Genomic DNA, 27,500 nt, shown 5'->3' with positions numbered 1-27,500 from the left:
GTACATGATGCCTACAGAGGGAGTGTTTGTGTGTCTAACCTCCCCCTCCCTCTCTCTACCAGGCGGTGTATATAATGTCTATACAGGGAGACGACTCTTCTGAGAGAGTGTTTGTGTGTCTAACCTCTCTCTCTCTCTCTCCTGTACCAGGCGGTGTACATGATGCCTACAGAGGGAGAGTGTTTGTGTGTCTAACCCCCCCTCTCTCCTGTACCAGGCGGTGTACATGATGCCTACAGAAAGAATGTTTGTGTGTCTAACCCCCCTCTCTCTCTCCTGTACCAGGCGGTGTACATGATGCCTACAGAGGGAGAGTGTTTGTGTCTAACCCCCCCCCTCTCTCTCTCTCCTGTACCAGGCGGTGTACATGATGCCTACAGAGGGAGAGTGTTTGTGTGTCTAACCCCCCTCTCTCTCTCTCTCCTGTACCAGGCGGTGTACATGATGCCTACAGAAAGAATGTTTGTGTGTCTAACCCCCCTCTCTCTCTCCTGTACCAGGCGGTGTACATGATGCCTACAGAGGGAGAGTGTTTGTGTCTAACCCCCCCTCTCTCTCTCTCCTGTACCAGGCGGTGTACATGATGCCTACAGAGGGAGAGTGTTTGTGTGTCTAACCCCCCTCTCCCTCTCTCTCCTGTACCAGGCGGTGTACATGATGCCTACAGAAAGAATGTTTGTGTCTAACCCCCCTCTCTCTCTCCTGTACCAGGCGGTGTACATGATGCCTACAGAGGGAGAGTGTTTGTGTCTAACCCCCCCCCCTCTCTCTCTCCTGTACCAGGCGGTGTACATGATGCCTACAGAGGGAGAGTGTTTGTGTCTAACCCCCCTCTCTCTCTCCTGTACCAGGCGGTGTACATGATGCCTACAGAGGGAGAGTGTTTGTGTGTCTAACCCCCCTCTCTCTCTCCTGTACCAGGCGGTGTACATGATGCCTACAGATGGAGAGTGTGTGTGTCTAACCCCTCTCTCTCTCTCGTACCAGGCGGTGTACATGATGCCTACAGAGGGAGACGACTCGTCTAAGAGTGTTCCGCTGGCTCTACAGAGGGAGAGTGTTTGTGTCTAACCCCCCTCTCTCTCTCCTGTACCAGGCGGTGTACATGATGCCTACAGAGGGAGAGTGTTTGTGTCTAACCCCCCTCTCTCTCTCCTGTACCAGGCGGTGTACATGATGCCTACAGAGGGAGACGACTCGTCTAAGAGTGTTCCGCTGGCTCTACAGAGGGAGAGTGTTTGTGTCTAACCCCCCTCTCTCTCTCCTGTACCAGGCGGTGTACATGATGCCTACAGAGAGAGTGTGTGTGTGTCTAACCCCCCTCTCTCTCTCCTGTACCAGGCGGTGTACATGATGCCTACAGAGGGAGACGACTCGTCTAAGAGTGTTCCGCTGGCTCTACAGAGGGTTTTCTATGAGCTGCAACACAGCGACAAGCCCGTCGGCACCAAGAAGCTCACCAAGTCCTTTGGGTAGGCGCCAGGACCCCTCAGCTAGCAACGCTGCAGGACAAATCAGATGACCGACCGATCGATCGATCGATTAATCAATGAGACTGGAACAGGGACCACCTGATTTTTGTCTGAGAAACGGCCGTTTTCATTTTCCGTTGCTACATGTTTTGCTGCGGTGTGCTCTGAGTAGTGACGACAGGGACCCTGGTAATACGTCACGTTGTCCTGATTCAGTGATGCTTTGCATTGTGGTCCGTTATGGGTCAGTGATTTAAACATGGTGGTATTGTGACAGTAGTTGACTGTGAATGTGTTTATAACATGGTGGTATTGTGACAGTAGTTGACTGTGAATGTGTTTATATCATGGTGGTATTGTGACAGTAGTTGACTGTGAATGTGTTTATATCATGGTGGTATTGTGACGGTAGTTGACTGTGAATGTGTTTATAACATGGTGGTATTGTGACAGTAGTTGACTGTGAATGTGTTTATATCATGGTGGTATTGTGACAGTAGTTGACTGTGAATGTGTTGTTTATATCATGGTGGTATTGTGACAGTAGTTGACTGTGAATGTGTTTATATCATGGTGGTATTGTGACAGTAGTTGACTGTGAATGTGTTTATATCATGGTGGTATTGTGACAGTAGTTGACTGTGAATGTGTTTATATCATGGTGGTATTGTGACAGTAGTTGACTGTGAATGTGTTTATAACATGGTGGTATTGTGACAGTAGTTGACTGTGAATGTGTTTATATCATGGTGGTATTGTGACAGTAGTTGACTGTGAATGTGTTTATAACATGGTGGTATTGTGACAGTAGTTGACTGTGAATGTGTTTATATCATGGTGGTATTGTGACAGTAGTTGACTGTGAATGTGTTGTTTATATCATGGTGGTATTGTGACAGTAGTTGACTGTGAATGTGTTGTTTATATCATGGTGGTATTGTGACAGTAGTTGACTGTGAATGTGTTGTTTATATCATGGTGGTATTGTGACAGTAGTTGACTGTGAATGTGTTTATATCATGGTGGTATTGTGACAGTAGTTGACTGAATGTGTTTATATCATGGTGGTATTGTGACAGTAGTTGACTGTGAATGTGTTGTTTATAACATGGTGGTATTGTGACAGTAGTTGACTGTGAATGTGTTTATATCATGGTGGTATTGTGACAGTAGTTGACTGTGAATGTGTTTATATCATGGTGGTATTGTGACAGTAGTTGACTGTGAATGTGTTTATATCATGGTGGTATTGTGACAGTAGTTGACTGTGAATGTGTTTATAACATGGTGTTATTGTGACAGTAGTTGACTGTGAATGTGTTTATATCATGGTGGTATTGTGACAGTAGTTGACTGTGAATGTGTTTATATCATGGTGGTATTGTGACAGTAGTTGACTGTGAATGTGTTTATATAATGGTGGTATTGTGACAGTAGTTGACTGTGAATGTGTTTATATCATGGTGGTATTGTGACAGTAGTTGACTGTGAATGTGTTTATATCATGGTGGTATTGTGACAGTAGTTGACTGTGAATGTGTTTATATCATGGTGGTATTGTGACAGTAGTTGACTGTGAATGTGTTTATATCATGGTGGTATTGTGACAGTAGTTGACTGTGAATGTGTTTATATCATGGTGGTATTGTGACAGTAGTTGACTGTGAATGTGTTTATATCATGGTGGTATTGTGACAGTAGTTGACTGTGAATGTGTTTATATCATGGTGGTATTGTGACAGTAGTTGACTGTGAATGTGTTTATATCATGGTGGTATTGTGACAGTAGTTGACTGTGAATGTGTTTATATCATGGTGGTATTGTGACAGTAGTTGACTGTGAATGTGTTGTTTATAACATGGTGGTATTGTGACAGTAGTTGACTGTGAATGTGTTTATATCATGGTGGTATTGTGACAGTAGTTGACTGTGAATGTGTTTATATCATGGTGGTATTGTGACAGTAGTTGACTGTGAATGTGTTTATATCATGGTGGTATTGTGACAGTAGTTGACTGTGAATGTGTTTATATCATGGTGGTATTGTGACAGTAGTTGACTGTGAATGTGTTTATATCATGGTGGTATTGTGACAGTAGTTGACTGTGAATGTGTTTATATCATGGTGGTATTGTGACAGTAGTTGACTGTGAATGTGTTTATATCATGGTGGTATTGTGACAGTAGTTGACTGTGAATGTGTTTATAACATGGTGGTATTGTGACAGTAGTTGACTGTGAATGTGTTTATATCATGGTGGTATTGTGACAGTAGTTGACTGTGAATGTGTTTATAACATGGTGGTATTGTGACAGTAGTTGACTGTGAATGTGTTTATATCATGGTGGTATTGTGACAGTAGTTGACTGTGAATGTGTTTATAACATGGTGGTATTGTGACAGTAGTTGACTGTGAATGTGTTTATAACATGGTGGTATTGTGACAGTAGTTGACTGTGAATGTGTTTATAACATGGTGGTATTGTGACAGTAGTTGACTGTGAATGTGTTTATAACATGGTGGTATTGTGACAGTAGTTGACTGTGAATGTGTTTATCATGGTGGTATTGTGACAGTAGTTGACTGTGAATGTGTTTGTATCATGGTGGTATTGTGACAGTAGTTGACTGTGAATGTGTTTATAACATGGTGGTATTGTGACAGTAGTTGACTGTGAATGTGTTTATATCATGGTGGTATTGTGACAGTAGTTGACTGTGAAGGTGTTTATAACATGGTGGTATTGTGACAGTAGTTGACTGTGAATGTGTTTATATCATGGTGGTATTGTGACAGTAGTTGACTGTGAATGTGTTTATAACATGGTGGTATTGTGACAGTAGTTGACTGTGAATGTGTTGTTTATATCATGGTGGTATTGTGACAGTAGTTGACTGTGAATGTGTTTATAACATGGTGGTATTGTGACAGTAGTTGACTGTGAATGTGCTTATATCATGGTGGTATTGTGACAGTAGTTGACTGTGAATGTGTTGTTTATAACATGGTGGTATTGTGACAGTAGTTGACTGTGAATGTGTTGTTTATATCATGGTGGTATTGTGACAGTAGTTGACTGTGAATGTGTTTATAACATGGTGGTATTGTGACAGTAGTTGACTGTGAATGTGTTTATAACATGGTGGTATTGTGACAGTAGTAGACTGTGAATGTGTTTATAACATGGTGGTATTGTGACAGTAGTTGACTGTGAATGTGTTTATATCATGGTGGTATTGTGACAGTAGTTGACTGTGAATGTGTTTATAACATGGTGGTATTGTGACAGTAGTTGACTGTGAATGTGTTTATATCATGGTGGTATTGTGACAGTAGTTGACTGTGAATGTGTTTATATCATGGTGGTATTGTGACAGTAGTTGACTGTGAATGTGTTTATAACATGGTGGTATTGTGACAGTAGTTGACTGTGAATGTGTTTATATCATGGTGGTATTGTGACAGTAGTTGACTGTGAATGTGTTTATAACATGGTGGTATTGTGACAGTAGTTGACTGTGAATGTGTTTATAACATGGTGGTATTGTGACAGTAGTTGACTGTGAATGTGTTTATATCATGGTGGTATTGTGACAGTAGTTGACAACGTGATGTTTTCTCTGCAGGTGGGAGACATTAGACAGCTTTATGCAACACGACGTTCAGGAGCTCTGCAGAGTGGTGAGTAGTTGTCCTGTGTGTTCGTTCAATGGTGTGTGTGTGTGTTCGTTCAATGGTGTGTGTGTGTGTGTTCGTTCAATGGTGTGTGTGTGTGTGTTCGTTCAATGGTGTGTGTGTGTATTCAGGGCTCTGAATTTAATCATGTTCTTTGCACCACACGAAATTGAGGAGCACCAGACCAGATCTGAAGGTTTGTTTGTGTTTATTTTGTCTTTAGTTTTTGTATACCAGCTGAAAATACAATAATTCTTGGTTATAGAAGAGAGAGTTCACAGCGGTTTAGATGGTACAATTATTCTCTACACTGTTACTTTTGCTTGATTTGGTCACAAGCTGAAGTTAGGCGAGCTGTTTGAATTTTAACCTCCAGGAAATGATGGAGCGATTTCTGCATATTGCACCTTTAAATGGATTGAGATGCAGCCTATATGAATTCTAGCTATTTTCGAAGCACAGGTTGAGACCTAGAAACTAATATGTAACATTGTAAATACATTAGTTTATTATAAAAGCTAAAAAAAAAAGTTGATGAAAAATACATGCCATTGCAATTACAAAATAATTTGTGGAAAATGAGACCGTTTCTGCGTTGTGTAAAAGCACAATTTTCCTAGTGAGAAGCGTTCCATTGAAAATGGTACACTGTCTCTTTAAGAAAAAAGTCTGGTTTGAGGATGACATGCAAGATGTCTGTCTTTACTATGATCCTTGATCTCCTGAAGAAGCTTTACCTGTCTGTCTGAGTCTCCAGATGTCTGTCTTTACTATGATCCTTGATCTCCTGAAGAAGCTTTACCTGTCTGTCTGAGTCTCCAGATGTCTGTCTTTACTATGATCCTTGATCTCCTGAAGGAGCTTTACCTGTCTGTCTGAGTCTCCAGATGTCTGGCTTTACTATGATCCTTGATCTCCTGAAGAAGCTTTACCTGTCTGTCTGAGTCTCCAGATGTCTGTCTTTACTATGATCCTTGATCTCCTGAAGGAGCTTTACCTGTCTGTCTGAGTCTCCAGATGTCTGGCTTTACTATGATCCTTGATCTCCTGAAGAAGCTTTACCTGTCTGTCTGAGTCTCCAGATGTCTGTCTTTACTATGATCCTTGATCTCCTGAAGAAGCTTTACCTGTCTGTCTGAGTCTCCAGATGTCTGTCTTTACTATGATCCTTGATCTCCTGAAGGAGCTTTACCTGTCTGTCTGAGTCTCCAGATGTCTGGATAGACTAAAGTTACCAGGTTATTAACTAGCTAGCCAATGACCTAACATGACTGAACATCGTGTAAAGTTACCAGGTTATTAACTAGCTAGCCAATGACCTAACATGACTGAACATTGTGTAAAGTTATTAACTAGCTAGCCAATGACCTAACATGACTGAACATTGTGTAAAGTTACCAGGTTATTAACTAGCTAGCCAATGACCTAACATGACTGAACATTGTGTAAAGTTATTAACTAGCTAGCCAATGACCTAACATGACTGAACATTGTGTAAAGTTACCAGGTTATTAACTAGCTAGCCAATGACCTAACATGACTGAACATTGTGTAAAGTTATTAACTAGCTAGCCAATGACCTAACATGACTGAACATCGTGTAAAGTTACCAGGTTATTAACTAGCTAGCCAATGACCTAACATGACTGAACATCGTGTAAAGTTACCAGGTTATTAACTAGCTAGCCAATGACCTAACATGACTGAACATCGTGTAAACAAATGGTTAACGATGTCGACTCGCAAGTCGTTTTAGAACGGTCCGTGACGTGGTTTATGAATGTTAAATGCGGGTTCCCTGTCAATCCGCTATAGGAAGATTAAAAGGCTGCTGGTTAGAACCAAGATGTTTTCACTATGGTAATGGGTCAGATCTATTGACCTGGTTGGGTTAGAACCAAGATGTTTTCACTATGGTAATGGGTCAGATCTATTGACCTGGTTGGGTTAGAACCAGGGTTAGAACCAAGATGTTTTCACTATGGTAATGGGTCAGATCTATTGACCTGGTTGGGTTAGAACCAGGGTTAGAACCAATATGTTTTCACTATGGTAATGGGTCAGATCTATTGACCTGGTTGGGTTAGAACCAAGATGTTTTCACTATGGTAATGGGTCAGATCTATTGACCTGGTTGGGTTAGAACCAAGATGTTTTCACTATAGTAATGGGTCAGATCTATTGACCTGGTTGGGTTAGAACCAAGATGTTTTCACTATGGTAATGGGTCAGATCTTTAGACCTGGTTGGGTTAGAACCAATATGTTTTCACTATGGTAATGGGTCAGATCTATTGACCTGGTTGGGTTAGAACCAGGGTTAGAACCAATATGTTTTCACTATGGTAATGGGTCAGATCTATTGGCCTGGTTGGGTTAGAACCAAGATGTTTTCACTATGGTAATGGGTCAGATCTATTGACCTGGTTGGGTTAGAACCAAGATGTTTTCACTATGGTAATGGGTCAGATCTATTGACCTGGTTGGGTTAGAACCAAGATGTTTTCACTATGGTAATGGGTCAGATCTATTGACCTGGTTGGGTTAGAACCAATATGTTTTCACTGTAGTAATGGGTCAGATCTATTGACCTGGTTGGGTTAGAACCAAGATGTTTTCACTATGGTAATGGGTCAGATCTATTGACCTGGTTGGGTTAGAACCAGGGTTGGAACCAAGATATTTGGCTGGGCAGAGATGCAGAGTTTATTTTATTTTTCTATAGGTAGACCCAAAGGCTTTTAGGCAAAACAACCCAATCAAAACAGAAAGCTCCTTGAACGTGGGAATATGCCAGGTCTATTGGGCCAAAATCAATTATGCCCTATCGTATAGATAATAGAACAAAAATGAACTTTAGTTGTGGACACTACATCACCACACTCCCTCTCTTCTTTAGTAGTGGACACTACATCACCACACTCCCTCTCTTCTTTAGTTGTGGACACTACATCACCACACTCCCTCTCTTCTTTAGTAGTGGACACTACATCACCACACTCCCTCTCTTCTTTAGTTGTGGACACTACATCACCACACTCCCTCTCTTCTTTAGTTGTAGGCACTACATCACCACACTCCCTCTCTTCTTTAGTAGTGGACACTACATCACCACACTCCCTCTCTTCTTTAGTTGTGGACACTACATCACCACACTCCCTCTCTTCTTTAGTTGTGGACACTACATCACCACACTCCCTCTCTTCTTTAGTAGTGTTGTGGACACTACATCACCACACTCCCTCTTCTTTAGTTGTGGACACTACATCACCACACTCCCTCTCTTCTTTAGTTGTGGACACTACATCACCACACCCCTTCTCTCTTCTTTAGTTGTGGACACTACATCACCACACTCCTCTCTTCTTTAGTAGTGGACACTACATCACCACACTCCCTCTCTTCTTTATTTGTGGACACTACATCACCACACTCCTCTCTTCTTTAGTTGTGGACACTACATCACCACACTCCCTCTCTTCTTTAGTTGTGGACACTACATCACCACACTCCCTCTCTTCTTTAGTTGTGGACACTACATCACCACACTCCCTCTCTTCTTTAGTTGTGGACACTACATCACCACACTCCCTCTCTTCTTTAGTTGTGGACACTACATCACCACACTCCCTCTTCTTTAGTTGTGGACACTACATCACCACACTCCCTCTCTTCTTTAGTTGTGGACACTACATCACCACACTCCCTCTCTTCTTTAGTTGTGGACACTACATCACCACACTAGTAGTGGACACTACATCACCACACTCCCTCTCTTCTTTAGTTGTGGACACTACATCACCACACTCCTCCTCTTCACCACACTCTTTAGTTGTGGACACTACATCACCACACTCCCTCTCTTCTTTAGTTGTGGACACTACATCACCACACTTCCTCTCTTCTTTAGTTGTGGACACTACATCACCACACTCCCTCTCTTCTTTAGTTGTGGACACTACATCACCACACTCCCTCTCTTCTTTAGTTGAGGACACTACATCTTCTTCTTTAGTTGTGGACACTACATCACCACACTCCCTCTCTTCTTTAGTTGTGGACACTACATCACCACACTCCCTCCTCTCTTCTTTAGTAGTGGACACTTCACCACACTCCTCTCTTCTTTAGTAGTGGACACTACATCACCACACTCCCTCTCTTCTTTAGTTGAGGACACTACATCACCACACTTCCTCACTTCTTTAGTAGTGGACACTACATCACCACACTCCCTCTCTTCTTTAGTAGTGGACACTACATCACCACACTCCCTCTCTTCTTTAGTAGTGGACACTACATCACCACACTCCCTCTCTTCTTTAGTAGTGGACACTACATCACCACACTCCCTTTCTTCTTTAGTTGTGGACACTACATCACCACACTCCCTCTCTTCTTTAGTTGTGGACACTACATCACCACACTCCCTCTCTTCTTTAGTAGTGGACACTACATCACCACACTCCCCTCTTCTTTAGTAGTAGACACTACATCACCACACTCCCTTTCTTCTTTAGTTGAGGACACTACATCACCACACTCCCTCTCTTCTTTAGTAGTGGACACTACATCACCACACTCCCTCTCTTCTTTAGTAGTGGACACTACATCACCACACTCCCTCTCTTCTTTAGTTGTGGACACTACATCACCACACTCCCCTCTTCTTTAGTAGTAGACACTACATCACCACACTCCCTCTCTTTAGTAGTGGACACTACATCACCACACTCCCTCTCTTCTTTAGTTGTGGACACGACATCACCACACTCCCTCTCTTCTTTAGTAGTGGACACTACATCACCACACTCCCCCTCTTCTTTAGTAGTGGACACTACATCACCACACTCCCTCTCTTCTTTAGTTGTGGACACGACATCACCACACTCCCTCTCTTGCTCTTGGTCCTCATCTTTATAAGTCACCTTGATTTATTACCTGTGTGTTTCATCAGTTTCTTGATGATAATATTTAGTGAACTACATGACAGCTAAAGCAAGGGGCTATAGTAGTACAGTAGTAGACTACAGATGCATGATGGGCCGGGCACACCCTCGTTACTGGAGCCAAGTTGGAGTGGGCGAGAAGGCCGACGCTCCAGCCTTTGGGTAATCTCGCTCTGCGGTCCAGCCTTTGGGTAATCTCGCTCTGCGGTCCAGCCTTTGGGTAATCTCGCTCTGCGGTCCAGCCTTTGGGTAATCTCGCTCTGCGGTCCAGCCTTTGGGTAATCTCGCTCTGCGCTCCAGCCTTTGGGTAATCTCGCTCTGCGCTCCAGTCTTTGGGTAATCTCGCTCTGCGGTCCAGCCTTTGGGTAATCTCGCTCTGCGGTCCAGCCTTTGGGTAATCTCGCTCTGCGGTCCAGCCTTTGGGTAATCTCGCTCTGCGGTCCAGTCTTTGGGTAATCTCGCTCTGCGGTCCAGTCTTTGTAACCTCGCTCTGCGGTCCAGCCTTTGGGTAATCTCGCTCTGAGCTCCAGCCTTTGGGTAATCTCGCTCTGCGGTCCAGTCTTTGGGTAATCTCGCTCTGCGGTCCAGTCTTTGGGTAATCTCGCTCTGCGGTCCAGTCTTTGGGTAATCTCGCTCTGCGGTCCAGTCTTTGTAATCTCGCTCTGCGCTCCAGTCTTTGGGTAATCTCACTCTGAGCTCCAGTCTTTGGGTAATCTCACTCTGAGCTCCAGTCTTTGGGTAATCTCGCTCTGAGCTCCAGTCTTTGTAATCTCACTCTGCGCTCCAGTCTTTGTAACCTCGCTCTGCGGTCCAGTCTTTGTAATCTCGCTCTGCGCTCCAGTCTTTGTAACCTCGCTCTGCGCTCCAGTCAAATTGGGCTCCATCTCTGCTCCGCTCACATTCACTGTTCCTTGCATAATGTGTGGGTGTGTTTGTGTGTTCCAGCTCCTGGACAACGTTGAGAACAAAATGAAAGGCACCTGCGTGGAGGGAACCATCCCCAAACTGTTCAGAGGAAAGATGGTGGTACGTTCACATTCTCTCTCCCCGTTGTCTGTCGCGCTCTCCAGTCCTATATCCAGTGTAACTGTTGTCTCTCTCCTGTCCTATATCCAGTGTAACTGTTGTCTCTCTCCAGTCCTATATCCAGTGTAACTGTTGTCTCTCTCCAGTCCTATATCCAGTGTAACTGTTGTCTCTCTCCTGTCCTATATCCAGTGTAACTGTTGTCTCTCTCCTGTCCTATATCCAGTGTAACTGTTGTCTCTCTCCTGTCCTATATCCAGTGTAACTGTTGTCTCTCTCCAGTCCTATATCCAGTGTAACTGTTGTCTCTCTCCTGTCCTATATCCAGTGTAACTGTTGTCTCTCTCCAGTCCTATATCCAGTGTAACTGTTGTCTCTCTCCAGTCCTATATCCAGTGTAACTGTTGTCTCTCTCCAGTCCTATATCCAGTGTAACTGTTGTCTCTCTCCTGTCCTATATCCAGTGTAACTGTTGTCTCTCTCCTGTCCTATATCCAGTGTAACTGTTGTCTCTGTCCTGTCCTATATCCAGTGTAACTGTTGTCTCTCTCCTGTCCTATATCCAGTGTAACTGTTGTCTCTCTCCAGTCCTATATCCAGTGTAACTGTTGTCTCTCTCCAGTCCTATATCCAGTGTAACTGTTGTCTCTCTCCAGTCCTATATCCAGTGTAACTGTTGTCTCTCTCCAGTCCTATATCCAGTGTAACTGTTGTCTCTCTCCTGTCCTATATCCAGTGTAACTGTTGTCTCTCTCCAGTCCTATATCCAGTGTAACTGTTGTCTCTCTCTCTCTCCTATATCCAGTGTAACTGTGTGTTGTCTCTCTCTCTCTCCTATATCCAGTGTAACTGTGTGTTGTCTCTCTCTCTCTCCTATATCCAGTGTAACTGTGTGTTGTCTCTCTCTCTCTCCTATATCCAGTGTAACTGTGTGTTGTCTCTCTCTCTCTCCTATATCCAGTGTAACTGTGTGTTGTCTCTCTCTCTCCTATATCCAGTGTAACTGTGTGTTGTCTCTCTCTCTCTCCTATATCCAGTGTAACTGTGTGTTGTCTCTCTCTCCAGTCCTATATCCAGTGTAACTGTGTGTTGTCTCTCTCTCCAGTCCTATATCCAGTGTAACTGTGTGTTGTCTCTCTCTCCAGTCCTATATCCAGTGTAACTGTTGTCTCTCTCCTGTCCTATATCCAGTGTAACTGTGTGTTGTCTCTCTCCAGTCCTATATCCAGTGTAACTGTGTGTTGTCTCTCTCCAGTCCTATATCCAGTGTAACTGTGTGTTGTCTCTCTCCAGTCCTATATCCAGTGTAACTGTGTGTTGTCTCTCTCCAGTCCTATATCCAGTGTAACTGTGTGTTGTCTCTCTCCAGTCCTATATCCAGTGTAACTGTTGTCTCTCTCCAGTCCTATATCCAGTGTAACTGTTGTCTCTCTCCAGTCCTATATCCAGTGTAACTGTTGTCTCTCTCCAGTCCTATATCCAGTGTAACTGTTGTCTCTCTCCAGTCCTATATCCAGTGTAACCGTTGTCTCTCTCCAGTCCTATATCCAGTGTAACTGTTGTCTCTCTCCAGTCCTATATCCAGTGTAACTGTTGTCTCTCTCCAGTCCTATATCCAGTGTAACTGTTGTCTCTCTCTCTCTAGTCCTATATCCAGTGTAACTGTTGTCTCTCTCTCTCTAGTCCTATATCCAGTGTAACTGTTGTCTCTCTCTCTCTCTAGTCCTATATCCAGTGTAACTGTTGTCTCTCTCCCTCTCTAGTCCTATATCCAGTGTAACTGTTGTCTCTCTCCCTCTCTAGTCCTATATCCAGTGTAACTGTTGTCTCTCTCCTGTCCTATATCCAGTGTAACTGTTGTCTCTCTCCTGTCCTATATCCAGTGTAACTGTTGTCTCTCTCCTGTCCTATATCCAGTGTAACTGTTGTCTCTCTCCTGTCCTATATCCAGTGTAACTGTTGTCTCTCTCCTGTCCTATATCCAGTGTAACTGTTGTCTCTCTCCTGTCCTATATCCAGTGTAACTGTTGTCTCTCTCCTGTCCTATATCCAGTGTAACTGTTGTCTCTCTCCTGTCCTATATCCAGTGTAACTGTTGTCTCTCTCCAGTCCTATATCCAGTGTAACTGTTGTCTCTCTCCAGTCCTATATCCAGTGTAACTGTTGTCTCTCTCCAGTCCTATATCCAGTGTAACTGTTGTCTCTCTCCAGTCCTATATCCAGTGTAACTGTTGTCTCTCTCCAGTCCTATATCCAGTGTAACTGTTGTCTCTCTCCAGTCCTATATCCAGTGTAACTGTTGTCTCTCTCCAGTCCTATATCCAGTGTAACTGTTGTCTCTCTCCAGTCCTATATCCAGTGTAACTGTTGTCTCTCTCTCTCTAGTCCTATATCCAGTGTAACTGTTGTCTCTCTCTCTCTAGTCCTATATCCAGTGTAACTGTTGTCTCTCTCTCTCTAGTCCTATATCCAGTGTAACTGTTGTCTCTCTCTCTCTAGTCCTATATCCAGTGTAACTGTTGTCTCTCTCTCTCTAGTCCTATATCCAGTGTAACTGTTGTCTCTCTCTCTCTAGTCCTATATCCAGTGTAACTGTTGTCTCTCTCTCTCTAGTCCTATATCCAGTGTAACTGTGTGTTGTCTCTCTCTCTCTCTAGTCCTATATCCAGTGTAACTGTGTGTTGTCTCTCTCTCTCCAGTCCTATATCCAGTGTAACTGTGTGTTGTCTCTCTCTCTCTCCAGTCCTATATCCAGTGTAACTGTGTGTTGTCTCTCTCTCTCTCCAGTCCTATATCCAGTGTAAGCACGTTGACTACCGGTCAGAGCGGATAGAGGATTACTACGACATCCAGCTCAGTATCAAAGGAAAGAAAAACAGTGAGTATCAATCCCCTTTCCTTCTCTGGGGTTATTGGGTGTGTGTCCGGGCCGGCGGGGTGGGAGACTGTTTGACAATGTGGTTTTGAGTCACGTAGAGTCTTACATGGGCAAAGGCAGAAATGTGACCTGGACAACTTCATCAATTTCCCTGTCAGACAAGTTGATTGCAAACAAGACTAGCCTGCTAGGAACAGTGAACACACAAACAAGACTAGCCTGCTAGGAACAGTGAACACACAAACAAGACTAGCCTGCTAGGAACACTGAACACACAAAGAAGACTAGCCTGCTAGGAACACTGAACACACAAAGAAGACTAGCCTGCTAGGAACACTGAACACACAAAGAAGACTAGCCTGCTAGGAACACTGAACACACAAACAAGACTAGCCTGCTAGGAACACTGAACACACAAACAAGACTAGCCTGCTAGGAACACTGAACACACAAAGAAGACTAGCCTGCTAGGAACACTGAACACACAAAGAAGACTAGCCTGCTAGGAACAGTGGACACACTAACAAGACTAGCCTGCTAGGAACAGTGGACACACAAAGAAGACTAGCCTGTTATGAACAGTGGACACACAAACAAGACTAGCCTGCTAGGAACAGTGGACTGAACACACTAACAAGACTAGCCTGCTAGGAACAGTGGACACACAAAGAAGACTAGCCTGCTAGGAACAGTGGACTGAACACACTAACAAGACTAGCCTGCTATGAACAGTGGACACACAAACAAGACTAGCCTGCTAGGAACAGTGGACACACAAAGAAGACTAGCCTGCTAGGAACAGTGGACTGAACACACAAAGAAGACTAGCCTGCTAGGAACAGTGGACTGAACACACAAAGAAGACTAGCCTGCTAGGAACAGTGGACTGAACACACAAAGAAGACTAGCCTGCTAGGAACAGTGGACTGAACACACAAAGAAGACTAGCCTGCTAGGAACAGTGGACTGAACACACAAACAAGACTAGCCTGCTATGAACAGTGGACACACAAACAAGACTAGCCTGCTAGGAACAGTGGACTGAACACACAAAGAAGACTAGCCTGCTAGGAATTAGAAAACAAAACAGATCCTTGACTCTCTAAACAAATAACTATATATATATATTTTTAATTGATATATTTCCATGAATATTATTTAATTCCATTAATAATTTACACTCGTTTATTCACTTTATCAGGCATGTTAGCCACTTTGCAGGTTGATATGCATCTGATGCTTATGCTAAAGGGGATACCCGGCAACGTTCTCTAGCGTGTTCTGATAGGCTGAAAGGCCAGGCTGTTCTAGGGTTAAGGGTTTATCTGAGTTCCACATGCAGAAGGCCTTTACTCCCTGTGTCCTTAATGCTGAGTGCTTCAAATCACATTTCTACTGTCTTTTGGTATGACTCGTACGGGGATGGAACTCCCAACCTTTCAATCTCAGGGCAGACACTCTAACTGTGTGTGTGTGTGTGTGTGTGTGTGTGTGTGTGTGTGTGTGTGTGTGTGTGTGTGTGTGTGTGTGTGTGTGTGTGTGTGTGTGTGTGTGTGTGTGTGTGTGTGTGTGGCTAACTGTTTGCTCTCTCTCTCTAGTCTTTGAGTCCTTTAAGGACTGTGTGTGTGTGGGGCTAACTGTTTGCTCTCTCTCTCTCTCTCTAGTCTTTGAGTCCTTTAAGGACTGTGTGTGTGTGAGTGGGGCTAACTGTTTGCTCTCTCTCTCTCTCTAGTCTTTGAGTCCTTTAAGGACTGTGTGTGTGGGGCTAACTGTTCTCTCTCTCTCTCTAGTCTTTGAGTCCTTTAAGGACTGTGTGTGTGGGGCTAACTGTTCTCTCTCTCTCTGGTCTTTGAGTCCTTTAAGGACTGTGTGTGGGGGGCTAACTGTTCTCTCTCTCTCTAGTCTTTGAGTCCTTTAAGGACTGTGTGTGTGGGGCTAACTGTTCTCTCTCTCTCTAGTCTTTGAGTCCTTTAAGGACTGTGTGTGGGGGGCTAACTGTTCTCTCTCTCTCTCTAGTCTTTGAGTCCTTTAAGGACTGTGTGTGGGGGGCTAACTGTTCTCTCTCTCTCTCTCTAGTCTTTGAGTCCTTTAAGGACTGTGTGTGGGGGGCTAACTGTTCTCTCTCTCTCTCTCTCTCTAGTCTTTGAGTCCTTTAAGGACTATGTGTGGGGGGCTAACTGTTCTCTCTCTCTCTCTAGTCTTTGAATCCTTTAAGGACTGTGTGTGTCTAACTGTTCTCTCTCTCTCTAGTCTTTGAGTCCTTTAAGGACTGTGTGTGTGTGGCTAACTGTTCTCTCTCTCTCTCTAGTCTTTGAGTCCTTTAAGGACTGTGTGTGGGGGGCTAACTGTTCTCTCTCTCTCTCTCTCTCTAGTCTTTGAGTCCTTTAAGGACTATGTGTGGGGGGCTAACTGTTCTCTCTCTCTCTCTAGTCTTTGAGTCCTTTAAGGACTGTGTGTGTGGGGCTAACTGTTCTCTCTCTCTCTAGTCTTTGAGTCCTTTAAGGACTGTGTGTGTGTGGCTAACTGTTCTCTCTCTCTCTCTAGTCTTTGAGTCCTTTAAGGACTGTGTGTGGGGGCTAACTGTTCTCTCTCTCTCTCTAGTCTTTGAGTCCTTTAAGGACTATGTGTGGGGGGCTAACTGTTCTCTCTCTCTCTCTCTAGTCTTTGAGTCCTTTAAGGACTATGTGTGGGGGGCTAACTGTTCTCTCTCTCTCTCTCTCTCTAGTCTTTGAGTCCTTTAAGGACTGTGTGTGTGTGGCTAACTGTTCTCTCTCTCTCTCTAGTCTTTGAGTCCTTTAAGGACTATGTGTGTGTGGCTAACTGTTCTCTCTCTCTCTAGTCTTTGAGTCCTTTAAGGACTATGTGTGTGGGGCTAACTGTTCTCTCTCTCTCTAGTCTTTGAGTCCTTTAAGGACTATGTGTGTGGGGCTAACTGTTCTCTCTCTCTCTAGTCTTTGAGTCCTTTAAGGACTGTGTGTGGGGGGCTAACTGTTCTCTCTCTCTCTAGTCTTTGAGTCCTTTAAGGACTATGTGTGTGTGGCTAACTGTTCTCTCTCTCTCTAGTCTTTGAGTCCTTTAAGGACTGTGTGTGTGTGGCTAACTGTTCTCTCTCTCTCTAGTCTTTGAGTCCTTTAAGGACTGTGTGTGTGTGGCTAACTGTTCTCTCTCTCTCTAGTCTTTGAGTCCTTTAAGGACTGTGTGTGGGGGGCTAACTGTTCTCTCTCTCTCTCTCTCTAGTCTTTGAGTCCTTTAAGGACTATGTGTGTGTGGCTTACTGTTCTCTCTCTCTCTAGTCTTTGAGTCCTTTAAGGACTGTGTGTGTGTGGCTAACTGTTCTCTCTCTCTCTAGTCTTTGAGTCCTTTAAGGACTGTGTGTGTGTGGCTAACTGTTCTCTCTCTCTCTAGTCTTTGAGTCCTTTAAGGACTATGTGTGTGGGGCTAACTGTTCTCTCTCTCTCTAGTCTTTGAGTCCTTTAAGGACTGTGTGTGTGTGGCTAACTGTTCTCTCTCTCTCTAGTCTTTGAGTCCTTTAAGGACTGTGTGTGTGTGGCTAACTGTTCTCTCTCTCTCTAGTCTTTGAGTCCTTTAAGGACTATGTGTGTGTGGGGCTAACTGTTCTCTCTCTCTCTAGTCTTTGAGTCCTTTAAGGACTATGTGTGGGGGGCTAACTGTTCTCTCTCTCTCTAGTCTTTGAGTCCTTTAAGGACTGTGTGTGTGTGTGGCTAACTGTTCTCTCTCTCTCTCTCTCTCTCTCTCTAGTCTTTGAGTCCTTTAAGGACTGTGTGTGTGTGTGTGTGGCTAACTGTTCTCTCTCTCTCTCTAGTCTTTGAGTCCTTTAAGGACTATGTCGCCGTGGAGCAGCTTGACGGAGACAACAAATACGACGCAGGAGAACACGGTCTACAGGTGAGGCCTTATTCAGGCTTTATGAAGGCCATATGTATGGTTAAGATGCTTTATATGACTACGGATGAGGCCTTATTCAGGCTTTATAAAGGCCTTATGTATGGTTAAGATGCTTTATATGACTACGGATGAGGCCTTATTCAGGCTTTATAAAGGCCTTATGTATGGTTAAGATGCTATATATGACTACGGATGAGGCCTTATTCAGGCTTTATAAAGGCCTTATGTATGGTTAAGATGCTATATATGACTACGGATGAGGCCTTATTCAGGCTTTATAAAGGCCATATGTATGGTTAAGATGCTATATATGACTACGGATGAGGCCTTATTCAGGCTTTATAAAGGCCTTATGTATGGTTAAGATGCTATATATGACTACGGATGAGGCCTTATTCAGGCTTTATAAAGGCCTTATGTATGGTTTCGCCGATGCTATATATGACTACGGATGAGGCCTTATTCAGGCTTTATAAAGGCCTTATGTATGGTTAAGATGCTATATATGACTACGGATGAGGCCTTATTCAGGCTTTATAAAGGCCATATGTATGGTTAAGATGCTTTATATGACTACGGATGAGGCCTTATTCAGGCTTTATAAAGGCCATATGTATGGTTAAGATGCTATATATGACTACGGATGAGGCCTTATTCAGGCTTTATAAAGGCCATATGTATGGTTAAGATGCTATATATGACTACGGATGAGGCCTTATTCAGGCTTTATAAAGGCCTTATGTATGGCTAAGATGCTTTATATGACTACGGGCGAGGCCTTATTCAGGCTTTATAAAGGCCTTATGTGTGGTTAAGGTGCTTTATGACTACGGATGAGGCCTTATTCAGGCTTTATAAAGGCCTTATGTATGGTTAAGTTGCTTTATATGGCTACGGATGAGGCCTTATTCAGGCTTTATAAAGGCCTTATGTATGGTTAAAATATGCTTTATATGACTACGGATGAGGCCTTATTCAGGCTTTTTAAAGGCCTTATGTATGGTTAAGATGCTTTATATGACTACGGATGAGGCCTTATTCAGGATTTATAAAGGCCTTATGTATGGTTAAGATGCTTTATATGACTACGGATGAGGCCTTATTCAGGATTTATAAAGGCCTTATGTATGGTTAAGTTGCTTTATATGGCTACGGATGAGGCCTTATTCAGGCTTTATAAAGGCCATATGTATGGTTAAGATGCTTTATATGACTACGGATGAGGCCTTATTCAGGCTTTATAAAGGCCTTATGTATGGCTAAGATGCTTTATATGACTACGGGCGAGGCCTTATTCAGGCTTTATAAAGGCCTTATGTGTGGTTAAGGTGCTTTATGACTACGGATGAGGCCTTATTCAGGCTTTATAAAGGCCTTATGTATGGTTAAGATGCTTTATATGGCTACGGATGAGGCCTTATTCAGGCTTTATAAAGGCCTTATGTATGGTTAAGATGCTTTATATGACTACAGATGAGGCCTTATTCAGGCTTTATAAAGGCCTTATGTATGGTTAAGATGCTTTATATGACTACAGATGAGGCCTTATTCAGGCTTTATAAAGGCCTTATGTATGGTTAAAATGCTTTATATGACTACGGATGAGGCCTTATTCAGGCTTTATAAAGGCCATATGTATGGTTAAGATGCTTTATATGACTACGGATGAGGCCTTATTCAGGCTTTATAAAGGCCTTATGTATGGTTAAGATGCTTTATATGACTACGGATGAGGCCTTATTCAGGCTTTATAAAGGCCTTATGTATGGTTAAGATGCTTTATATGACTACGGATGAGGCCTTATTCAGGCTTTATAAAGGCCTTATGTATGGTTAAGATGCTTTATATGACTACGGATGAGGCCTTATTCAGGCTTTATAAAGGCCTTATGTATGGTTAAGATGCTTTATATGACTACGGATGAGGCCTTATTCAGGCTTTATAAAGGCCATATGTATGGCTAAGATGCTTTATATGACTACGGGCGAGGCCTTATTCAGGCTTTATAAAGGGTGTGTACAGGATTTATAGATGTTTTATAAACACTCAGGCTACATAACATGTTCATAATGAGGTTATATAGTTGACGATGGGTGTAAGTGTGCTTTAGGAACATGGCCTATAGGTGAGGCTGTAGAACAGCTGGCCAATCATATTTGGTTCGAGGGCCGCAACGGGATTTCAAACATTCTTAGGGCGGATTTGTTGGGTCAAAATCACTTCTTTAAACCAGAGAAGGGTCAGTTAGTTGAACATCTCTGGGTCCTATATAATCTACACATACTGTCTGTCTAGATTCAGACCTGGGGGGTCTCTGGTCCTGTCTACACATACTCTCTGTCTAGATTCAGACCTGGGGGGTCTCTGGGTCCTATATAATCTACACATACTCTCTGTCTAGATTCAGACCTGGGGGGTCTCTGGTCCTGTCTACACATACTCTCTGTCTAGATTCAGACCTGGGGGGTCTCTGGTCCTGTATAATCTACACATACTCTCTGTCTAGATTCAGACCTGGGGGTCTCTGGGTCCTGTATAATCTACACATACTCTCTGTCTAGATTCAGACCTGGGGGGGGTCTCTGGGTCCTGTATAATCTACACATACTCTCTGTCTAGATTCAGACCTGGGGGGTCTCTGGGTCCTTTATAATCTACACATACTCTCTGTCTAGATTCAGACCTGGGGGTCTCTGGTCCTATATACTCTCTGTCTAGATTCAGACCTGGGGGTCTCTGGTCCTGTATACTCTCTGTCTAGATTCAGACATACTCTCTGTCTAGATTCAGACCTGGGGGGTCTCTGGTCCTGTATACTCTCTGTCTAGATTCAGACCTGGGGGTTCTCTGGTCCTGTATAATCTACACATACTCTCTGTCTAGATTCAGACCTGGGGGGTCTCTGGGTCCTTTATAATCTACACATACTCTCTGTCTAGATTCAGACCTGGGGGGTCTCTGGGTCCTTTATAATCTACACATACTCTCTGTCTAGATTCAGACCTGGGGGTCTCTGGTCCTATATACTCTCTGTCTAGATTCAGACCTGGGGGGCCTCTGGTCCTGTATACTCTCTGTCTAGATTCAGACCTGGGGGGTCTCTGGTCCTGTATAAGATCTGGGGGTCTACAGACCTGGGGGTCTCTGGTCCTGTATACTCTCTGTCTAGATTCAGACCTGGGGGGTCTCTGGTCCTGTATAATCTACACATACTCTCTGTCTAGATTCAGACCTGGGGGGTCTCTGGGTCCTTTATAATCTACACATACTCTCTGTCTAGATTCAGACCTGGGGGGTCTCTGGGTCCTTTATAATCTACACATACTCTCTGTCTAGATTCAGACCTGGGGGTCTCTGGTCCTATATACTCTCTGTCTAGATTCAGACCTGGGGGTCTCTGGTCCTGTATACTCTCTGTCTAGATTCAGACCTGGGGGGTCTCTGGTCCTGTATACTCTCTGTCTAGATTCAGACCTGGGGGTCTAGATTCAGACCTGGGGGGTCTCTGGTCCTGTATACTCTCTGTCTAGATTCAGACCTGGGGGGTCTAGATTCAGACCTGGGGGGTCTCTGGTCCTATATACTCTCTCTCTAGATTCAGACCTGGGGGGTCTCTGGTTCTGTATACTCTCTGTCTAGATTCAGACCTGGGGGGTCTAGATTCAGACCAGTGGGGTCTAGATTCAGACCTGGGGGGGGTCTCTGGTCCTATATACTCTCTGTCTAGATTCAGACCTGGGGGGTCTCTGGTCCTGTATACTCTCTGTCTAGATTCAGACCTGGGGGGTCTAGATTCAGACCTGGGGGGTCTCTGGTCCTATTCAGATTCAGACCTGGGGGGTCTAGATTCAGACCTGGGGGTCTCTGGTCCTGTATACTCTCTGTCTAGATTCAGACCTGGGGGGTCTCTGGTCCTGTATACTCTCTGTCTAGATTCAGACCTGGGGGGTCTCTGGTCCTGTATACTCTCTGTCTAGATTCAGACCTGGGGGGTCTAGATTCAGACCTGAGGGGGGTCTCTGGTCCTATATACTCTCTGTCTAGATTCAGACCTGGGGGGTCTCTGGTCCTGTATACTCTCTGTCTAGATTCAGACCTGGGGGGTCTAGATTCAGACCTGGGGGGTCTCTGGTCCTATATACTCTCTGTCTAGATTCAGACCTGGGGGTCTAGATTCAGACCTGGGGGGGTCTAGATTCAGACCTGGGGGGTCTCTGGTCCTGTATACTCTCTGTCTAGATTCAGACCTGGTGGGTCTCTGGTCCTGTATACTCTCTGTCTAGATTCAGACCTGGGGGGTCTAGATTGACCTGGGGGGTCTAGATTCAGACCTGGGGGGTCTCTGGTCCTGTATACTCTCTGTCTAGATTCAGACCTGGGGGTCTAGATTCAGACCTGGGGGGTCTCTGGTCCTATATACTCTCTGTCTAGATTCAGACCTGGGGGGTCTCTGGTCCTGTATACTCTCTGTCTAGATTCAGACCTGGGGGGTCTAGATTCAGACCTGGGGGGTCTCTGGTCCTGTATACTCTCTGTCTAGATTCAGACCTGGGGGGTCTAGATTCAGACCTGGGGGGTCTCTGGTCCTGTATACTCACTGTCTAGATTCAGACCTGGGGGGTCTAGATTCAGACCTGGGGGGTCTCTGGTCCTGTATACTCTCTGTCTAGATTCAGACCTGGGGGGTCTAGATTCAGACCTGGGGGGTCTCTGGTCCTATATACTCTCTGTCTAGATTCAGACCTGGGGGGTCTCTGGTCCTATATACTCTCTGTCTAGATTCAGACCTGGGGGTCTAGATTCAGACCTGGGGGGTCTCTGGTCCTGTATACTCTCTGTCTAGATTCAGACCTGGGGGGTCTCTGGTCCTATATACTCTCTGTCTAGATTCAGACCTGGGGGGTCTAGATTCAGACCTGGGGGGTCTAGATTCAGACCTGGGGGGTCTCTGGTCCTGTATACTCTCTGTCTAGATTCAGACCTGGGGGTTCTAGATTCAGACCTGGGGGGTCTAGATTCAGACCTGGGGGGTCTCTGGTCCTGTATAATCTACTGGAGGTAGGACACATGGATGATGAGTCAGTAGTCTTACCGGTCATGTGTGTGTTTTCAGGAAGCGGAGAAGGGTGTGAAGTTCCTGACTTTCCCTCCCATACTGCACCTGCAGCTGATGAGGTTCATGTACGACCCTCAGACCGACCAAAACATCAAGATCAACGACAGGTAACACACACCTACACACACACACCTACACACACACACCTACACACACACACACCTGTCTAAACACGTTGATTCCACAGGTAAACTGAATATACCAAACGGTAAGAACAACTTCCTGATATTGAGTTGCCCCGTTTGCCCTCAGAACAGCCTCAATTCATCAGGGCGTGGCCTCCACAAGGTGTTGAAAGTGTTCCACAGGGATGCTGGCCCATGTTGACTCCACAAGGTGTTGAAAGTGTTCCACAGGGATGCTGGCCCATGTTGACTCTACAAGGTGTTGAAAGCGTTCCACAGGGATGCTGGTCCATGTTGACTCCACAAGGTGTTGAACAGGGATGCTGGTCCATGTTGACTCCACAAGGTGTTGATTCCACAGGGATGCTGGACCCATGTTGACTCCACAAGGTGTTGAAAGTGTTCCACAGGGATGCTGGCCCATGTTGACTCCACAAGGTGTTGAAAGTGTTCCACAGGGATGCTGGCCCATGTTGACTCCACAAGGTGTTGAAAGTGTTCCACAGGGATGCTGGTCCATGTTGACTCTACAAGGTGTTGAAAGTGTTCCACAGGGATGCTGGTCCATGTTGACTCTACAAGGTGTTGAAAGTGTTCCACAGGGATGCTGGCCCATGTTGACTCTACAAGGTGTTGAAAGTGTTCCACAGGGATGCTGGCCCATGTTGACTCTACAAGGTGTTGAAAGCAAGGGATGCTGGACCCATGTTGACTCTACAAGGTGTTGAAAGCCCACAGGGATGCTGGCCCATGTTGACTCTACAAGGTGTTGAAAGCGTTCCACAGGGATGCTGGTCCATGTTGACTCTACAAGGTGTTGAAAGTGTTCCACAGGGATGCTGGCCCATGTTGACTCTACAAGGTGTTGAAAGTGTTCCACAGGGATGCTGGCCCATGTTGACTCTACAAGGTTTTGAAAGTGTTCCACAGGGATGCTGGCCCATGTTGACTCTACAAGGTGTTGAAAGTGTTCCACAGGGATGCTGGCCCATGTTGACTCTACAAGGTGTTGAAAGCGTTCCACAGGGATGCTGGCCCATGTTGACTCTACAAGGTGTTGAAAGTGTTCCACAGGGATGCTGGCCCATGTTGACTCTACAAGGTGTTGAAAGCGTTCCACAGGGATGCTGGTCCATGTTGACTCTAGGGTGTTGAAAGTGTTCCACAGGGATGCTGGCCCATGTTGACTCTACAAGGTGTTGAAAGTGTTCCAGCAGGGATGCTGGCCCATGTTGACTCTTGAAACAAGGGATGCTGGCCTGTTGACTCTACAAGGTGTTGAAAGTGTTCCAAGGGATGCTGGACCCATGTTGACTCTACAAGGTGTTGTCTGCTGGCCCATGTTGACTCTGAATGTTGAAAGTGTTCCACAGGGATGCTGGCCCATGTTGACTCTACAAGGTGTTGTCTTCCACAGGGATGCTGGTCCATGTTGACTCTACAAGGTGTTGATGTTCCACAGGGATGCTGGCCCATGTTGACTCTACAAGGTGTTGAAAGTGTTCCACAGGGATGCTGGCCCATGTTGACTCTACAAGGTGTTGAAAGTGTTCCACAGGGATGCTGGCCCATGTTGACTTACAAGGTGTTGAAAGCGTTCCACAGGGATGCTGGCCCATGTCTCTTTACAAGGTGTTGAAAGTTCCACAGGGATGCTGGCCCATGTTGACTCTTTAACCACAGGGATGCTGGCCCATGTTGACTCTATGTTGAACCTTCCTGCTCCTTCATCTTTAACCACAGGGATCTGGCCTGTTGACTTCATCTTTAACCTGGGATGCTGGCCCCTTCATGTTTAACCTGGGATGCTGGCCCATGTTGACTTCATCTTTAACCTGGGATGCTGGCCCATGTTGACCCAATGCTTCATCTTGGCTGGACCTGGTCTGGACCTCCCCTTCTTTAACCTGGTCTCCCAGCCCCTTCATCTTTAACAAAACTGGTCTCCCTCCCCTTCATCACTAACCTGGTCTTGCCCTCCAACACAGGCATCCATTTAACCTGGTCTCCTCCCCTTCATTATTTTACCCTATTTACTCCCCTTCATCTTTAACCAGGTCTCCTCCCCTTCATCTTTAACCAGGTCTCCTCCCCTTCATCTTTAACCTGGTCTCCTCCCCTTCATCTTTAACCTGGTCTCCTCCCCTTCATCTTTAACCTGGTCTCCTCCCCTTCATCTTTAACCTGGTCTCCTCCCCTTCATCTTTAACCTGGTCTCCTCCCCTTCATCTTTAACCTGGTCTCCTCCCCTTCATCTTTAACCTGGTCTCCTCCCCTTCATCTTTAACCTGGTCTCCTCCCCTTCATCTTTAACCTGGTCTCCTCCCCTTCATCTTTAACCAGGTCTCCTCCCCTTCATCTTTAACCTGGTCTCCTCCCCTTCATCTTTAACCAGGTCTCCTCCCCTTCATCTTTAACCTGGTCTCCTCCCCTTCATCTTTAACCAGGTCTCCTCCCCTTCATCTTCAACCAGGTCTCCTCCCCTTCATCTTTAACCAGGTCTCCCACCCTTCATCTTTAACCAGGTCTCCTCCCCTTCATCTTTAACCAGGTCTCCTCCCTTCATCTTTAACCAGGTCTCCTCCCCTTCATCTTTAACCAGGTCTCCTCCCCTTCATCTTTAACCAGGTCTCCTCCCCTTCATCTTTAACCAGGTCTCCTCCCCTTCATCTTTAACCAGGTCTCCTCCCTTCATCTTTAACCAGGTCTCCTCCCCTTCATCTTTAACCAGGTCTCCTCCCCTTCATCTTTAACCAGGTCTCCTCCCCTTCATCTTTAACCAGGTCTCCTCCCCTTCATCTTTAACCAGGTCTCCTCCCCTTCATCTTTAACCAGGTCTCCTCCCCTTCATCTTTAACCAGGTCTCCTCCCCTTCATCTTTAACCAGGTCTCCTCCCCTTCATCTTTAACCAGGTCTCCTCCCCTTCATCTTTAACCAGGTCTCCTCCCCTTCATCTTTAACCAGGTCTCCTCCCCTTCATCTTTAACCAGGTCTCCTCCCCTTCATCTTTAACCAGGTCTCCTCCCCTTCATCTTTAACCAGGTCTCCTCCCCTTCATCTTTAACCAGGTCTCCTCCCCTTCATCTTTAACCAGGTCTCCTCCCCTTCATCTTTAACCAGGTCTCCTCCCCTTCATCTTTAACCAGGTCTCCTCCCCTTCATCTTTAACCAGGTCTCCTCCCCTTCATCTTTAACCAGGTCTCCTCCCCTTCATCTTTAACCAGGTCTCCTCCCCTTCATCTTTAACCAGGTCTCCTCCCCTTCATCTTTAACCAGGTCTCCTCCCCTTCATCTTTAACCAGGTCTCCTCCCCTTCATCTTTAACCAGGTCTCCTCCCCTTCATCTTTAACCAGGTCTCCTCCCCTTCATCTTTAACCAGGTCTCCTCCCCTTCATCTTTAACCAGGTCTCCTCCCCTTCATCTTTAACCTGGTCTCCTCCCCTTCATCTTTAACCTGGTCTCCTCCCCTTCATCTTTAACCTGGTCTCCTCCCCTTCATCTTTAACCTGGTCTCCTCCCCTTCATCTTTAACCTGGTCTCCTCCCCTTCATCTTTAACCAGGTCTCCTCCCCTTCATCTTTAACCAGGTCTCCTCCCCTTCATCTTTAACCAGGTCTCCTCCCCTTCATCTTTAACCAGGTCTCCTCCCCTTCATCTTTAACCAGGTCTCCTCCCCTTCATCTTTAACCAGGTCTCCTCCCCTTCATCTTTAACCAGGTCTCCTCCCCTTCATCTTTAACCTGGTCTCCTCCCCTTCATCTTTAACCTGGTCTCCTCCCCTTCATCTTTAACCTGGTCTCCTCCCCTTCATCTTTAACCTGGTCTCCTCCCCTTCATCTTTAACCTGGTCTCCTCCCTTCATCTTTAACCTGGTCTCCTCCCCTTCATTTTTAACCTGGTCTCCTCCCTTCATTTTTAACCTGGTCTCCTCCCCTTCATCTTTAACCTGGTCTCCTCCCTTCATCTTTAACCTGGTCTCCTCCCCTTCATCTTTAACCTGGTCTCCTCCCCTTCATCTTTAACCTGGTCTCCTCCCCTTCATCTTCAACCTGGTCTCCTCCCCTTCATCTTTAACCAGGTCTCCTCCCCTTCATCTTTAACCAGGTCTCCTCCCCTTCATCTTTAACCAGGTCTCCTCCCCTTCATCTTTAACCTGGTCTCCTCCCCTTCATCTTTAACCTGGTCTCCTCCCCTTCATCTTTAACCTGGTCTCCTCCCCTTCATCTTTAACCTGGTCTCCTCCCCTTCATCTTTAACCTGGTCTCCTCCCCTTCATCTTTAACCTGGTCTCCTCCCCTTCATCTTTAACCTGGTCTCCTCCCCTTCATCTTTAACCTAGTCTCCTCCC

At 45.2% G+C, this 27,500-nt stretch overlaps 1 protein-coding gene and 1 long non-coding RNA gene across 2 annotated transcripts in view; both read left to right on the top strand.

The window, feature by feature from the left end:
* Positions 1-27,500, top strand: part of LOC127921153 (ubiquitin carboxyl-terminal hydrolase 7-like) — an 82,433-nt gene that overhangs the window by 22,776 nt on the left and 32,157 nt on the right. Inside the window, 6 exon segments of the mRNA XM_052504965.1 lie at positions 1,342-1,472; positions 5,102-5,156; positions 11,044-11,124; positions 13,912-14,002; positions 17,826-17,908; positions 23,023-23,132. Coding sequence (XP_052360925.1) covers positions 1,342-1,472; positions 5,102-5,156; positions 11,044-11,124; positions 13,912-14,002; positions 17,826-17,908; positions 23,023-23,132 — 551 coding nt within the window.
* LOC127921155 (uncharacterized) lies at positions 23,695-24,729 on the top strand. Its single transcript, XR_008108303.1, has 4 exons — positions 23,695-23,828; positions 23,965-24,060; positions 24,109-24,252; positions 24,641-24,729. It is a non-coding gene; the product is annotated as an uncharacterized LOC127921155 (long non-coding RNA).

The sequence above is a fragment of the Oncorhynchus keta genome, unplaced genomic scaffold (genome assembly GCF_023373465.1).
Source record: "Oncorhynchus keta strain PuntledgeMale-10-30-2019 unplaced genomic scaffold, Oket_V2 Un_contig_21582_pilon_pilon, whole genome shotgun sequence".
In the NCBI taxonomy this organism is placed as follows: domain Eukaryota; kingdom Metazoa; phylum Chordata; class Actinopteri; order Salmoniformes; family Salmonidae; genus Oncorhynchus; species Oncorhynchus keta.
This window is presented reverse-complemented; position numbering and strand designations above follow the sequence as displayed.